Here is a 17090-nt window from a genome sequence, read left to right as displayed (position 1 = left end):
ATAATTCAATGTAGTTAGGGATGCATCAGACACGGAGAGGATGTGCAGCGCCAATTGATCGGCTGGATCATTACTACGCGTGAAGTGCGTTAAATTGAAACGCTGCTCTGTAATCATCTGAACGTATCTCAGCACATCATTTGGTATACAGTGACTGAACTGAAGCTGCAAACTGCCGAGGACGCAGTCAAGAACATGCCTGACTGAAAAGATTGTCGTGATCTGTGAGTGTGGCCAGGAACTGACACTGTCATCTCCTTCGCAAAGGAGTAGATGATGCACACAGTGGACTGGCTTATTCCTCATCGATGATGACACACGAGAAGTTGATTTGCATACTTGAACAATAACCATTTCATACGCATTGTGGTGTATGAATGTAGTTACCTGGGAATCACAGTATGACAGGAGACGATAGCAATGAATGAAACAGACGTGAACAGAATCTTCCGTTTTTAATATTTTCGGCAGAGTGGGTTTCCGGTAACGAGTGGAATTGATTGACATGTCATTAAATTGTGTCAGGTAATTCAGCGTTGGGCAGATGGTGACTAGCGTACCAAGGGTCGATTGCGATCACTGATGTAACAGTTTGAAACGAAATACCCAATCCACATTCAAGAGTGTGCATTCCTTTGATGTCACCGCAGTCGCCATACTTTGTAAGAAGGATCTATCAACTAAGACAATCCTAAGCAGTCTTGACGACGTTAGACAGAAAAGTGAAGTTTTCATTCGTGAAGTCTTGCTGTCTTTCATCAAGATTCTCGTCAATGCGTTAAATCGTACCGCAAATACAGGGCGTTTTTACATTGTAAAATTTCTTTTGTTTTGATTTCGTGACAAAGTTTTATTTGGTAGTGTACACACTATGTGCGCACAATGCCCAAATATTTGAATAAAATTTGTGTTATTGCCGAAGTGTGAAATATATCCATATTGGAGTTGTACAATTCACGATATTTTTGAAACATGGAGAATGATGATGGCGATCATCAAGGAAAAAGTTATTTCCATTACTTGTCAAATGGGGTAATGGACATTGCACTAATTTGTCGAGTACAATTCGTGCCGGAAGAGACGTTCCATGTGTGACGTCATCCTTTACTAGCTATCACAGAATGCTTCCTATAGAGTTTAATGACGGTTTGCTCGGCAATTCATAAGCTGAATACATTTTAGAGGTCTGGTAGCTTGTATTGCTTATTGGAACAGAGCGATTTTCGAAACCAATTGCAACCTCCTCAGCAAGGCGTAACCAATCGTTTATCTTCCGATATACTGGAGGGCAATATTGCTTTACGGGAGGGCACTATGTACAGCTAACAGTCACGCGATTCGTTCTGTCTGTCCGATTACTCGCACGTTAAAATCGCTTTGATAGTTTAACTCTATACAACTTTTTACCGCTGCCATGACAACAGGGACATCGGAGGTCGAGGCCTGCGCTGTACGTTTTGCCCTTTCACGCACTCAACTGTCGAAATTTGTTTCAGTGATTTCCTGTCTCTAGAATGCATCTATCTGACTTTTATCCAGTACAAGTAGCGTTTCTTGTGCGCCGGTGGAAGCATCCCAGGTTTCTTTCATCAATTCCCAAAATCCACAAAAGAGTTACCGGGATAGTACCTGGTCTTAGTTATCTTTATCGGTAGGCAGACCAAATATCTCGCAGAGTTCGTTTGCTCGTTCACCGCGCTAATGAAGTAATGCTGTATATGAAAGCCGGTATCTATCGATCTTCCTTTCCCGCCGATCAACCGACCTTCAAACTTTGAATACTCAGTAATTTGATTTGGAAATCCTGCTTTTTTCACCAGACGCGGCGGAGACTTTTGACTTCTACAACTCTAAGGTCTCCCACAGAACCATTTATCCTCATCGACTAATCCAAGAAAGCCACGCCGGTCTTTGATTGAAGGATTAAATATTGACGTATGAGTAGTTTTATCCTTATTTACCTTCAGATGGTCAGTAATCACTGTTTAATGAAAGAAATGCACTTTGTAGCTGGCGCTTGAATGAATTCCGTTGCACCGTATTTCAAGTATATTTGTTTGTACGGTGGTATTTTGTAATATATATATATATATATATATATATATATATATATATATATATATATATATATATATATATATATACGTACATACATACGTGCATACATACGTACATACATACATACATACATACATACATACATACATACATACATACATACATACATACATACATATGTACATACGTACATACATACATACATACATACATACATACATACATACATACATACATACATACATATATATGCAAGAGGGTAAGGTCAAAATGATGTACATCATACATTATGTACGGCGAAACATTTACAAACAGACAGAGTAACTATGTCAAGAGACAACTCGAAATTTTCAGCGGTAAAACAGTATATTTTCCATGCCATGCCAGATGTGCGTATTTACAACGGGAACCTCAAGACGACGTTTAGAGGGAGAACTTAACTGGCTTAGAGGTGCAGGTTTCTGAACTTTATGTTTTGGACCGGCCTTCTTGGTGACCGGTGTGATATGTGTCGTTGCTATGTTGTGGAACTTGTTTACAAGAAGACGGGGACGAATTCCCAGGACGGTTCTAACATAACTCCAAGTCAGACAATGGGATTTGACCCGGTGCCCTGGTTCGGTCAACTTGAATAACCATCCTGTTATAGCAAACCCATCGACCGAAATCACAATCGATGCAGGCATTCATGGCACATCTTTAAACTTAACTCTCAATATTTATATTAGACTACCAAAGACAAACTTGGTTTCCAAAATACTGGTCTTTTGCAGCACTTTCTCAGTGACAATGATTTTCATAAAAAGGCGGAAAGCGATAATAATAGCGTCTTTTCTTTCAAGAAGTTGGGACTTTTCAGTTATGTGCCTGTTTGCAGTTCCCTACACTTCATTTAACATATTGGCGCACCGCGGTCTAGTCTCTCCTGTGCAAATTTCCTTTGCGACCGACAGAACAAATTTTTTTGAGTCACTCACGTTCTTGTTTTATAACCCCTATTCTGATTGTTTAGCTGTTTCACACAAAACATGTCATCCGTTCAAACGATGACATGTGTACACGTCGGCTGTGATGTCTTCTGCGGCCCGCAGAAGACATCACAGCCGACGTGTACACGTGACGATCACCTGACCCGTTTGTTGCCATGATAACATGGACATAGTGCAACAAAAGAAACCACAGCAAGCAAACATATCAAACACCAGGGCGAAGTTGTCCAATTCTGCTTCGATGCACGTTCACACTCCGAAACAGAGCTGAAGAACAAAGGCCCAGGCCGCCAACAATGAACTGCTGACCTTTGACATCAATATGGTGAAGGTATTCACTGTAACGCGCATTGTCAGACTACTGCTGATATCAGAATTTCTCCATAACATCACACCATGTATTATTTTACCCTTTGAGAAACAAAACAAAACTGCCCTCCCCTCTTTTCCTACGGCTCAGCACATGGATTGTTTGCCTTCCAATATCATAAGTGGATAGAGCGGCAAAATCCATTAACTTCATGTGCTCAGTGAGTCATTTGCGCTAACACTTTAATAAGGCTATACTGAATATTATACTTTCGAAAGTGTTCATAGTTCTAGATCTACCAGCGCCGAGTTTGCGTGGACTGGTCTGTTTTCTGTATTTGGCAAAATGGCGGCGGAAACGTCACGTCTATTGATGACTCGCTTTGCCGCTCAGAAATTTTACCGGCTGCCTCCAACATAGCGACGGACAAGCGTCATGATGGAAATTCTCATAAAAATAGCAAAATGCTCCGAGGTAGAGTTGATGAAAATACAATCGCCATAATGAAATATAGTGTAACCGGTCCAAGCTTTGACTAAAAACCAAGAAAACCATCAGAGGTTTTAAGGTAGTATGTGCCTCGCCAGTGAAAGCCTTAAACTTTTGGTCAAACATGCCTCAAGGAATCTTTCAACCATTCTCTTTCAAAATCAAGAATAAAAATCGGGGGTGGGGGGAGGCCACCTAACAAATTTTGGTAATAGAACAAAATTACCCAAGATTAACTATATTTCAAAGTCAAAATGACCGCCATATACCAGTGTTAACTCTATCGAGGAGAATACAATTTTTGATTTTCAAAAAACTAAGATGGTGAAAGTTTTTCCTTACTCCAAGGGCTTTCAAATGAGCCCTACAAGTGGTAGATCGGAAAAAATTGGAAAAGTCTGAGAGTCCAAATATCTCAGATGAGCCATAAGTACGATAAATTTATGCATTCACATGGTCGGGAATATGACAGAGAAACCCGAAAAATCACTTTAGATGAAGAAATAAAATTGTGTCTCAGCTTTCGGCATTTGTTTGATGGATAGCGATTGCAGATAGGTTTAATAACGAGTTCCAACATTAAATAGCAGAAACCTCAATAGTAACGCCACTATTAGTGTAATATGTGGTCGGCGATAAAATATGTGACCTATGACGAGCAGCACATCAATCTCCCGCCTTCAGAATACAACTTAATGATTAGATTAGGCTATTTTTATTCTTTTAATCCCAGAAAAGAAAAACAGGTTAAACACAGTCGGACAATCCACACAGAAGAAAACATGACTTTAATTCGTTGATTTTGGCTGGCGTCAGGCTGCTCCGCACTCCGCACAGCTTTACGAAAACGGTGACGTACCGTAACATCAACAGGTCTCTAATCCGATTAGCTCATTATTCTGTTGGCCGGTGAAAGGTCAAATAACTCACTTTTTAGGTCAGTGATTGTTTTGGGGTCAACTTTGTCTCAAAATTTATCATGATATAGGACAGATGTGGAAAGCCCGCCCGTTCAACTCCTCACAACGCATTGTTGCAGTGCCACATAAAGGCACATTAAAACAATAACACCTAACAGCAGGATAATATGTAGTGTTTTATAATTGCCTTTTATTCGGGCTGTATCGCCGCTATATTACTCCTTCGTGGCAGTGCATAACAGAAGTTTATTGCTATTTCCTGAGACCGAAATAGCAATGAATTCCCAATAACGCAAGGGCCCCTCGGGGTAATAAACGGGCGCGATATAGCCCTCATGACTGGGTAATAGATGGCCACTTTAAGCCTTGTATCGTATGCGCAGCGTGTGCCACGCGTTTGTAAGGTGTTGAGTGTGCTGTGTGCATTATATTGCATGTTCCTTTCATACTTTGTTAGAGAATGTTGTCATATCATTTTGAACATAGCATGGAAGTTACATCTTGCTTTGGAGTGCGTGGATACCAGGACTAGTTTGAAAAGGCATGAATGGGCAAATTAAATCACAAGTGCGTGGGCGTGGATTGGCTGACGCAGAACGGTTTGTTTGCATTGGCTAGGCTGCGGCGGAATGTGACTGGTATAATGGAGGATGGCAAAACACCGATCGGTTAATTATAAAGAATTGTACAGATTGAAAAACAGAATAAATGGCGTGTGACCGCGCTATTCAGTCGTTCAAACTTATTACATCTGTACGTGACAGTCAGAAGTGTAAGGGATTATACCTCAGATGAATATCGTGATTAATTTTTGCCTCAAATTATAAAAGGAATATTCTGTCCACCGAAATTGAATTTTTCGAGCATCCGTTGAAGTAGGAGATCAGGAGCAGCGCCTGTAAAAATCTATATGTCATACATAGATACTCATAAGATTTTTATTTAAGTCGAGCTGGTACTTGAATGCGGTCGAGCTAGCTAGGCACGCAATGACATTCAAAACAAACTGGGTCATTTACAGCTATAAGAACACTTTTCTTTTGACTTTTTCCAGTGAATCGAACTCTTTGCGAGCGGGAAATGAGAATTTTCAGTCAAACAATTATTCCTGACAAAAGGAGAGCACTTTTGAACATTGTCCAAAGTATTATACAATTCTTCCATCGTGCAATGGCGCAATTTTGTTTCCAAAATAGAGTCATTTAAAGACAATATATTAAGTTTACAGTCGTTCTTGCAAGTAACCAGTCAAATAAACAAATGGGTTGTAAAATCCTCTAAATGCTAAAAAAACAGATGTTGATGGGAAATTTGGCATGGAGCTAGCACATTTCTGATTTCAAACGCTCTTTACAGCGATACTTTTTCAATAATATATTGGCCGACAAACCATATTGTTGCGTATGTGTCTGCTGTTTTGCCTTTCGGTTTCAAATATAGCTAAGTAACCACTCACCGAGCCTATCCAATAACATCATGCCATTATTGCATGATGTGCCTTGACAGATGTTTTCAAATTCATTTCCTCGCTAAAAGTTGACAGGAGGTCATTCTCTCCGGAAAGATTTGCCGTTTTTGTAAACTCCTGGACAAACTCAGATCAGAATAGACTCCAAGATTTAAAAAATATGAGAAAGCAGTATAATTAGATGATGATGATGATGATGATGATGATGATGATGATGATGATGATGATGACGACGACGATGATGAAAAACATTGTGTTGCAGGGTTAATGGTTGTCGTTCGCCCATTAAGAATCACAAAGACCCTCCCAGCAAAACTAACTGGATGTCAATTAGTGTACACCCAAATATGTCTTATTACTATATGTAGCGGCACCTTGGAATTATCAAGGGAAGTATAAGGCAAATATTAAACTTAGTTATCATGAAAGAATTTTCTTTAATTTAAATAGACTTTATTTATGTTTTTGCTAGCTTCGTTTTTGATAAATTATCACCCGATTTCAATTTATCATATTCCCATTCATTCTCAATAATTTTGAGTAAATACTGTACAAAAGCATATTATAAATTAGGTACTTTGCGAGGTAATCTGTTGTGGCATTTAAAAATATTTAGATTGAGGCAATACTCCTCATCAATTTGCCGAACACGCTTGTCAACGCTATTATGTTTATATAAAGGCATTTCACCTGTTAATCTAGTATTTTACTTTGAAGCATTTGGACTTCGATTATAATACGATATACTGTTAAGTTACTGTATATGGTGTTATTTATGACCTTCATGACAGATTAGGTTTTTTTCGCATTATATTAAAGACTGACTGCGCATGGGCACATGGGTCCATGTCGTGAGCTTTGTTCCAGTATTGCTGACGTTACATATTTATTTATTTATTTATTTACACTTTTATTGAGCGGCCGAGTTACTTGTACAGTAATTTTCATCGGGGCTCAAGCAAAATTACAATAATTACATCTACAAAGGAACATTCATTTTCACATAATCTTTCAAGTCAGATTTAAAGGTGAACAGAACAGTAGTTTGTTTGATTTCATAGCTGCCCTGACTGCTATCTCTCTGCACTGAAATGTCTCTGTGACCATAACTGAAGAGTGAAATTGTCGTAGTTTATACCACCAGGGATACATTTAGTAATAAAAACTTACAAGGCAAGATCAAGAGGCTCCTAATCTGCCTGAAGCTGCGTTAAGTACGTCATAACGCTTTTGTAGTCCAAGTCGAGTTTAATTTCCTACAGGCTGCTCTATACCCGATACTCACGTGTATCTCGAATGTTGGCTATTGCTCTTTTGTCTCGTTGTACAAAATATCTGCATAAAGGAAGGTTATTAGCAATGCTGAAAGGACGGGCTCCAAAGGGGAGGACGAAATCACGATTTGAAGGTGACGTTGCAACGCCATTGAGCGATAAATGATCACAGCTGTGGACACGTTTCATTTGTGTCTCTTTGTGTAATAAACTCATCTCTGTGGGGTTTGAGGGCGTATATATCGGAGCATTCTCAGTGACCAATACTGAACAGCAAATTGCAAAGTAAAGACTGTAAACACACCATGGAATCAGGTATTTAGCGTTAAATATACGAGTGATCTATCCAAGCCAGTATACCTATATGAAAGACCCATGGACTGCATTAATTGTGGTTTTACTTCCAAATGATATGAGTTTACGTAAACGCGCTTACTTAAGGATGCGATACACGTGCCATTTACCAAAGACTGGAACCGCATATACGGGTTGACAGAAATAAATAATAAACGGGTGCCCTACTCAAATATTGCCGCCTTGGTGCAAAATATGTGAAATGAATTTTTCACAGTGCATATGTGGGACGGATATATACATGGCACTGAGTATCACCCATCTCGATGTTTTATTTTCTGTTTACCTTGTAACAAGTCTTTGAAAATGGCGTGAAAGTTAAAATAAAGCGTAGACGGTATAGAGAAACAGGATGGGAAGCTGCGGCGGTATTTCCTTTGAACGAACTAGTCTGGAATAAATAACGTTGGGTTTGCATACCCATTGATAAACAAATCTAATTACCATCCAATTGTCACACAATCTCGCAAAACATGTTTGCAGGGCTGTAATTCAGTGTGTCCTAAACACAACTTTTTCGCAGCAAAGAAGAGTGGTTCTGAATACTATTTCTTCAGTATTAATTTATATTATATTAAATACACGCATTTCGGCACACTTGGAAGCTAACACGCAAAGATGAAACTCGCGTCAGTTATTCCATGGTGGTTTTTTACAGCCACGGTCATTACTGTCCTGTACTTCCGATTCATCTGCTTGCTCTCTCCAATGCGATTGTTTACATATTTTTCTGCAGGACTCAGAGGACTGACCGTAAATTTTGCAACAGGTTTCAGATCAGAATGCATAACTACACCTACCATAGATAATATACACATTTACAACAAAATATGCATACATCCAACTTGAATCCGCCGATAACACGGAACACAAAATCGACACACGACAGCTGTTACGATGCCACACGCATTATGCACGAACGGCGAGGTGTCGATTAAAGCACGACGTAAACTCACGATTTCTCCAAATCCTCGCCAAGCATCCACAATCAATACATTATTACATCCGCTGATATCACTGTTCAATAATACAATGAACGGAACCGACATAAACGCAACAAATCATTACAAATCGGGACACAGAGATCCAACCAGTTTAGCTCTCATGAATCAAAACATTCCATTCAGTGCTATCGCATAGGGAACCCAGAAATATGGTTGTTGTTGTTGTTGTTGTTGTTGTTGTTGTTGTTGTTGTTGATTGTATTGTTGTTTATATTTATTAGTCGTGCTGTTGTTGACCAATAAAATTCAACGAACATAACTGTTGTGTTGTTGTTGGTTCAAACGTAATGTAGATATCATAAGAAATGCTACAAGGACACCATCGTCATTTGACCCGATGCAACTCTCTCCAAACGTACACTCTCTTCATATACTTAAATAAGGGGTTTAAGTACATGAAGAGAGTGTACGTTGACTAATGAACATAAACAACAATACAAACAACAACAACAACAACAACAACAACAACAACAACAACAACAAGATTTCTGGGTCCCCTATGGTTAATGGTTTTCTTTTACTGACTAACAGAAAATCATGCGAGTAATCCGAAAACGCGATACGCCATTACATTTGTAGTTGGATAAGCATTTCACTTATTACAGTAATTCAGACTATCAATATTAGTCTGGCGAGAAAAAAAACGGAACACAAACTTGACTGGACTGACATATGACACACTACTGCACTGTGTACATACGTATGCTATGGGGTCGCTGACTTTCTCTATGCGATAAAACAATCTTTGTCTTTCATGGGCAATAAATGACAAGTTGTCTTTATTTATCTTGTATATACATTACGTCACTGAGGTAGAAACAAATCTGCAGACTCCAACAAAAAAGTTTAAAAGCTTCCGTAAAGATGGCGATCAGGCGAGACATTGGGACGTACGTACTGTCTAAGGTTTGAAACTATGACGCGGTTCATTCGGGATCGCCACAGCTTCATGTTGGATTTAAATCATGACTCTAGATCGCCAAAGTTGCGCTTCAGTGTGGCAAAATTTAAACTTTAATGTCATTTTCATTGTTTATTAATGGCATTTAGAAGGAATGCAATGTTTCTTTGTCGCATCCAGGGATAAATCAATCTTTAGGATGATGGAATCCGACTTCAATCGGAATGACAACTTGATGCTGAAATTGCTGTAAAAAATTGAGTTTTAAAGGTTGAATTCTTTATCTTCTTGAATATCAAAATATAAAATTCAACCCAAACCTTGGCTACCGCAAAAATTGCAAGTGAAAGCAAAATTTTTATTAAATTTTCTAAAAATCCATTCCAACTGTGCAAATGCAAAATGACATTTCATTATCATGCACTAATCGCACTTAATGGCAAGAATCACCGTATGTGCAATATGGATTGGTGAATGACAGCATCAGGATGAACATATGCCGCTGAGGCCACAGCGAATCGGACGCAAAATGAACAAATTACACAGCATCGCTCTTTTCACTGTATGCATCTTATCCATTCACGGCAGACAGCTATTTACAAGTCTGTTTCCAAATTGTAGTCATCAAAGCAAAATGAGGTGTGCTGAGTGAAAGCATGTTCAAATATAACTCATTAATTGTTTCTATTTTCTTGAAAGGGTAGAACATACCGACTGTGATCTCTTCAGAACTCAATTTCCATAAATTTTGGTTCTTAGTCTAGGGCCAGGGTTGTGGAATTAACTCGACGAGATAAATCTTGCTCCTGAGTGTTTGAAACCTGAAAGAAACAATGCGGAGAAAAGAGTAACAGTAATAGGACAAAATTTCGGAAGATCTTCATTGAAAACTTTAAAACATAAAACTTCAATATATTTTATGCAGATGGTTAAGTTTAACTTTCGGTGACCGACAGGCTTCGTGCGTGCACATTTCCCTCATTTAGAAAAATGAACGCAAAGATTCCTTTTGAAAGTGTGTGTAACATTACAACTGGCGAGGAGATACCCAAGAGTGATAATTAAAGCAGATATATTGGAAAAACATGTGACGCATTGGCCCAGAACGTTATTAACTGTCAAGGTATTATTTAGCAGTGTATTACTAATATAAAGCGCGTTTATCTTTAAATCCACCGATTACCGGCATTCAACACGATGACCTTTTCATGTCAAGTCAACATTGGATTGGGTTTCCTTGAGACACGTTCAGTCGTCTTTGGAATAATATGGACTTATAACTTCCTGGTTAAGTGCTTCACCTCAGCCTTTAAGTCTCGCCTCCTGGCTTTGAGGATCTTTGTATTTGCTTTTAACTGTCATGTAACTATCGATGCTTAAACTGTCGAGACATGGATTTGTGGAACTGCCCAACAATTTTATCTGTTCCCCATTTTGAGATATATGAGACAACATCATTTTGTACTGGCCAACAACTTTTGAAATAAATTCTTTAAGTTTTTAAAAATATTCAGAGAACACATACACATACACATATACATACATACATACATACATACATACATACATACATACATACATACATACATACATACATACATACATACATACATACATACATACATACATACATACATACATACATACATACATATCGATATATATGTATGTATGTATGTATGTATGTATTTATGTATGTATGTATGTATGTATGTATGTATGTATGTATGTATGTATGTATGTATGTATGTATGTATGTATGTTTGAATGTCTGTGTGCGCGTGTTTGCATGTGTGTATGATTGTATTAGTCTGTTTGTCATCATAAATCGATAAAAACATACCCCCACGCTCAGTAGACTGGAGTCTGGTATGGATTTAAAATCTCGGGGACAGCTGTTCCCCTTCCGCAGTTTACTGTAGTGTTTGCCGTCTCTAATGCGTTAGCGTTGTAGATCACATTGTCGGTGGATTTTGTCATCAATCATAGAGGGACGCGTTGGCTGTCACTTCTGAAATTAGAATTCATCCTTCCAATCAATCAAATACTTCCTATCGTCTCTCGAAAAGATATTGTCGAAATACGCATTCCATTAAAAACCGAAAAAGTCGAATGATGGAAATACCGACATAATTGCGGATGAGTTCAACATTCCTGGCATGTCATTTAATCATCAATTTTTTTTTATATTTCCATATGTGTTGGTTGCCATACCAACCACTGGAGTAATACAGCCACCTATCAAAGTATTTTTATCATATGCCTGTGATACGATCTCGCTGTACGTTCAGTCTTGCTGCAGTATTTAATACATTGCAGACATGATCACAAGTGTTTTGTAAAGATGTGCCCAACTACAGTAAAGATGTATTGTAACAGCAAAGTGATGCTCTTACAACTAAAACATCTATTCATACGCACCCGTCACACAAGTTTGTGTAATTTGCTATACTATTCATTTGGTCAACATTGTATGTAACATTTTCCAAGTCATGCATGGAGAGAGAGAGAGAGAGAGAGAGAGAGAGAGAGAGAGAGAGAGAGAGAGAGAGAGAGAGAGAGAGAGAGAGAGAGAGAGAGAGAGAGAGAGAGAGAGAGTGACTGTGGTAACTTCGTTGTGTATACATACATACATACATACATACATACATACATACATACATACATACATGTGTGTCTGTGTCTGACAGGTATGTATGTCTATATGTATAATATATATGCATATATGCACCTTAGTGGTCTCGTTTTCAGTCTCATCAGAAAACGGAACATCTATACATACAGCACTAACTGCTGAAAGACAGTCTGTCACCTAACATTATATTAATGCGTGCATGTAGCTGCAGAGTCACGTTCTTGGCAAACATAAGTGCTACAATTGAATCAAAACTACAGAGATAAAACTTAATTGACCAAGTCACGGACATGGGGGTTACGTGTGATAACATCGCTCAAAAAGTCCACTTGGGTTTTGTTCAGCGGGCATTTGTCAGGGTCTTCTGTTGTGGTTGCCATGCCAACTGAGAAAGACGATAAGAGTAGAATAGCTGTTTTGAAATATGAATTGCGGCACTGATATAATCATTTTTATCTTCGGAACTGTTTTTTTAATCGAAGTTGAGATTACGTTCACGTGATTTGATTGAGGAGAGTGTTCATATTTAGATACCAGATTATCGATGTAACACTATCTTTTCATAAGTGAAAGTCAAAACTCCGATTGATACTTTCTGGCGTTGGCAATCACACTGGGCATAACATCTGTGTCGTGTTTATTTCTCCCACAGCTTAGTAATTGCTCGATTTGTTATGATTGATTCATAATTCGTGAAGGTCAGGTTTGCTCCAAGGAATTTGGTGGATAATTTTGTTCGCTTGAAAAAAAAAACTTTTTTGAAACGAAATAGAATTAAACTACTTTGCGTCTCGGAAGATGTAACGACATACAAATAATATATAATCCGAACGAAATGCATCAAATTGAAGTTTTTCGCCACAATATGTCGTGGTTAATAAGTTCAACATTACAGAAACAAAAAAATAAACGGCAGATGAGTAACCCCCCCCCCCTTTCCAGACCTTCAACTGTCTCTCGAAATAGTTTCATACAGACCTACAACAGCAAAACATTGCTTGGAAAAACGTACATTTACCATGAAAAAGACAAGAAATTAAACTTTTGATTATTTAGTGACTCGTATCATCATTCACATCAAATACGATACTTTAGCTCAGCTTTCTAGACCTTGTATTCCTCCTGCAAAACACATCCCATAATGTATTTATGACGTTTTTCCACAGTAACTTGGATTGTCAGAAACCTATTTCCTCTGCATTTTTATATCCCGTTTTGCTTATTCGGCCTGGAATCCGAAATCATTTGTTGTACGTAATAATATGTCGTCTTGTAAGCTCTTTAGCCCACGCAAGAGCATTCGAACGCTTCCAAAAATACCAGATCATGGCAAGTGCTCAACTTTTGGGATTCCCAATGTCAATAGTTTTAACAGTTACTTAAATAAAAATATCTTATTTTTAAACAGGGTTGCTCGGAAAATGCCGTGAGTGACAAGGAAATATACCCAACTTTTGCCCGAACATATCCGACAGACGCCTTGTATGCAAACTCCATCTTGGCCGTGTTGTTGGAATTCAACTGGGATTATGTGAGCATCATAAACGGCTTGGACCCAGAGTTCAAAAGCACGAGCTCCAGGTTGCTGCAGTTGTTCGGCGATTACAACATCACCGTGCAGAATCACATAGAGTTCGAAGCTCGCTACAGTCATTCCATCAAGATAAGGGGAAGTGAAACCATATTTGATGACATCATCGAAAAGACTTACGAAACAACAAGGAGTAAGTTGTGTAACGGTCCATTGTTTCTGTATCGTTTCGTATTCGTTGATCAAGTACAACTCAGTTTCCCTTGAAAGGGATACAGTCGTCGGAACTGCGCTCAAAGGTCGTATGGGACCCATACGACCAATGTGATCACTGTATCCAAGGTACGATGGTGATTGATGAAAGTTAAAACATGTCTGTCATATAATTTAATAATTTAAATGTTGCAGCTATGATGATGAGGTGCATCTAGATATCGTGCAAGAAATACATTGTTTGTAAACAAGAAGCTCGCACAGGCGCAGCTCCGACGACAGTTTCCCTATAAGCTCTCACTTCTCTTGCACCAATAACACAGCCGTTCATGCGTAGATGAGATTGCAACGTGTTGAATGCCTGCGAATCTCGATGAAAACAGGATGATGTGACAAGTCACCTTTCATTTCAGTCTATATACTGCTGTGCCTGACCTCGGCCAGGTCGCTATTCATGGGCAAATTGCAAGAGAGGGGATTACTCCAGAACGGAGAGTACATGGTCGTATCTACATCACAGGATATTTATGAGATAAACGAAGAAAACCCATACTTGGATCGTGAAGGTAAGCTTGCGACCTTTTTTTCTGCTCCGTCGCTTGATGCCTGCATCTGTTGCATTTTGATACAATGTTGAACGCTCTTAAAACCAGTCCAGGCTCTCATCTCTATGCACCCGTCTGTCTTTTTCGTGCAATGCCATTCAGTTTCCAATATAAGGGGAGAGGGTGCCATAAACGTCGCTTTGCACCAGGCATGGTCTCAGATCTTACATTTATAATGACTATAAGCATTGTTGTTCTACCATCCACAGTGTGGATAGAGGGACTGTGTACCATCGTAGCCTTCGTTAAGGAAAAGAAGTTACTGAATCGCCACGAATTTACATATGGATGTATTCTGAGCAATATAAGCCATGGTTACAGATAGAACTACATCGTTGGCGGAGCCCCCCCCCCCCCTCCCCTGGTTTAAATTAATAATTCGCCACCATTAATTAAGTGAAAGGATGGATTTACTTTCAGTGTTGCATATCTACAGTTTAAAATAACTTATTACTAGGTTTTTTGCCGTCCATGTACCAAAAGGTGTTTCCTCGACACTTTGTTACGAGGTAGAGCGCCCTTGCACTGCTTTTTTTTCACAGATATATGGGAGAATTATCCGATAATCAGCAAAATCGATTCATATCAGAGTCTTCTCCTGCTGGTGCCGCGGCCACCTCCAGATCCCGTCCAATGGCAGGAGTTTGAGGAGAAAGTGAGAATCTATCGAACATATCCACCATTTAACCTGCGATACAGCAATGCAAAGGTACATTGACAACATTTTCACATTCATTTATAGCTTTTAATATCACTCATCTAAACAGTTTTGTATTTTGAATCTATTGGTACTCAATATGGATTTAGTGAATGTTTCCCGTAGTTTCTGTTTAATAAATACATAAGGTATTTTGGGTATATTGGTATAGAAAGACAAAGTGGGTAATTGACGACTTTTTTTCTGGAGTCCGGCATGGCTGTACTAATGGAAGCAAAGGCGAGTTGTTTAATCGATTTAAAGCGGCAAACCATTTTAACCCTTTGAGCGCCAAAGTCTATTTTTGTCCGGCCTTACACAAAATAAACCCCTGTCAATTTTTCTCAGATTTTTGCCAAAATTTTGTAGAAAAAAACTGTAGCCAATGAAATGTGATGTACATTTGGTCCAAAATTATCAAAAAATTACAGAAAAATTCAGAAAAATTGGTAAAATTTGCACTAAAATTGTGGCGGAAATTACAGCACTGACAGGGTTAAAGGGAGTAAAACGATAAATGAAATCACAGATAGAAGATTTTTCGCTGAACCTTAGTTTATGACGTCATCTTTACTTAACCTTGTTGATTGGATGTTTCGCTTGTCACCGTTTTGTACAGGTTGCTGTGTCAGCTGCATATCTATACGATGCCATGTACGTGTATGCCCGAGCCCTGCAAGAAGTATTGGACGAGGGAGGGAGCATCACCGATGGGAAGGCCATTATATCAAAAGCCTTCCGCCAAACTTACACAAGTAAGGCTAAAAAGTAAATAAATTGTGCTGTTCCGATAACATTGTTTTCAAAAATATGGTTGGTAGGTCGGCTGGAATTTTTTTTCCCAAAATATTTGTATTTTTGAATATGCATTTTGCAGGGGTTCAGGGCGGTCAAACACTTACCATAACGTCTCCAGAAGAATGTATAATACATATAAAAGGAAAAAAAACCATAAAAGACATCTTTGTTAAAGTAACAATCAAATGCCAAGTAACGATACTCATGATTTTACTTTTCTTTTCTTTTTTTATACCTATGTGTTTACGTAGCTCTAAAAAGTTTAGGGTCGGCAGGTAAAAAATAGGGTAGGTCGGGTTATCGGAACAGCACATTTTTTTTGTTCGGCCTAAGCACCTTTGCAAGTCTATGGTTTACTAGCTCACCGGTTTGCTCTCCGGATAAAGTGGTCATAAACCTTACAACAACTGCTTGCATTTTTATAAATGTGTGCACAAACTCGTTCTGAACAATTGACAGGAAATAAGCAGTCTGATTAAAATCCAATGTATGGGTCGCTCTTTTTCGCTCTCGTGTTACGTGATACGGTCCTTTTTTCCTGCGGTCCTCCCCTCCCCTTGTAGTGAGAGGAGCGGACAGCAGAAAAAGTAGATCGTAACACGATAGCGTAAAAGACCGACCCATCTCTATACATTGGGTGTTTTGATCAAGATAAATAATTGCATGGCTTTTAGTTTGTTCAAAATTATAGACTTAATACACGTTTCGACAGGCCCTACACAAGTTTTTTTCTGCCAGGTTTGTTTGATATTTGGCCTTTCAAATCCGCTTCGTTCTTTTTACAGATCTTGCTCTTCTGCCATCTTAGTATGAGCATACATGTACTGTAGGGTCTCGCATAGCT

The 17090-nt window shown here is 38.7% G+C and overlaps 1 protein-coding gene across 3 annotated transcripts in view; it reads left to right on the top strand.

Annotated features, from left to right (window-relative positions):
- The window catches only part of LOC139151843 (speract receptor-like), a 73480-nt gene that overhangs the window by 40949 nt on the left and 15441 nt on the right, over positions 1 to 17090 (top strand). For all 3 annotated transcript variants that reach the window (XM_070724858.1, XM_070724857.1, XM_070724859.1), the window contains exons 2-5: positions 13811 to 14126; positions 14560 to 14712; positions 15294 to 15460; positions 16068 to 16203. In XM_070724858.1, coding sequence (XP_070580959.1) covers positions 13811 to 14126; positions 14560 to 14712; positions 15294 to 15460; positions 16068 to 16203 — 772 coding nt within the window. The remainder of the gene's footprint in view (positions 1 to 13810; positions 14127 to 14559; positions 14713 to 15293; positions 15461 to 16067; positions 16204 to 17090) is intronic.

The sequence above is a fragment of the Ptychodera flava genome, chromosome 15, assembly GCF_041260155.1.
Source record: "Ptychodera flava strain L36383 chromosome 15, AS_Pfla_20210202, whole genome shotgun sequence".
NCBI lineage: Eukaryota > Metazoa > Hemichordata > Enteropneusta > Ptychoderidae > Ptychodera > Ptychodera flava.
The sequence above is the reverse complement of the archived record's forward strand: the minus strand, read 5'-3'. Positions and strand labels throughout refer to the sequence as shown.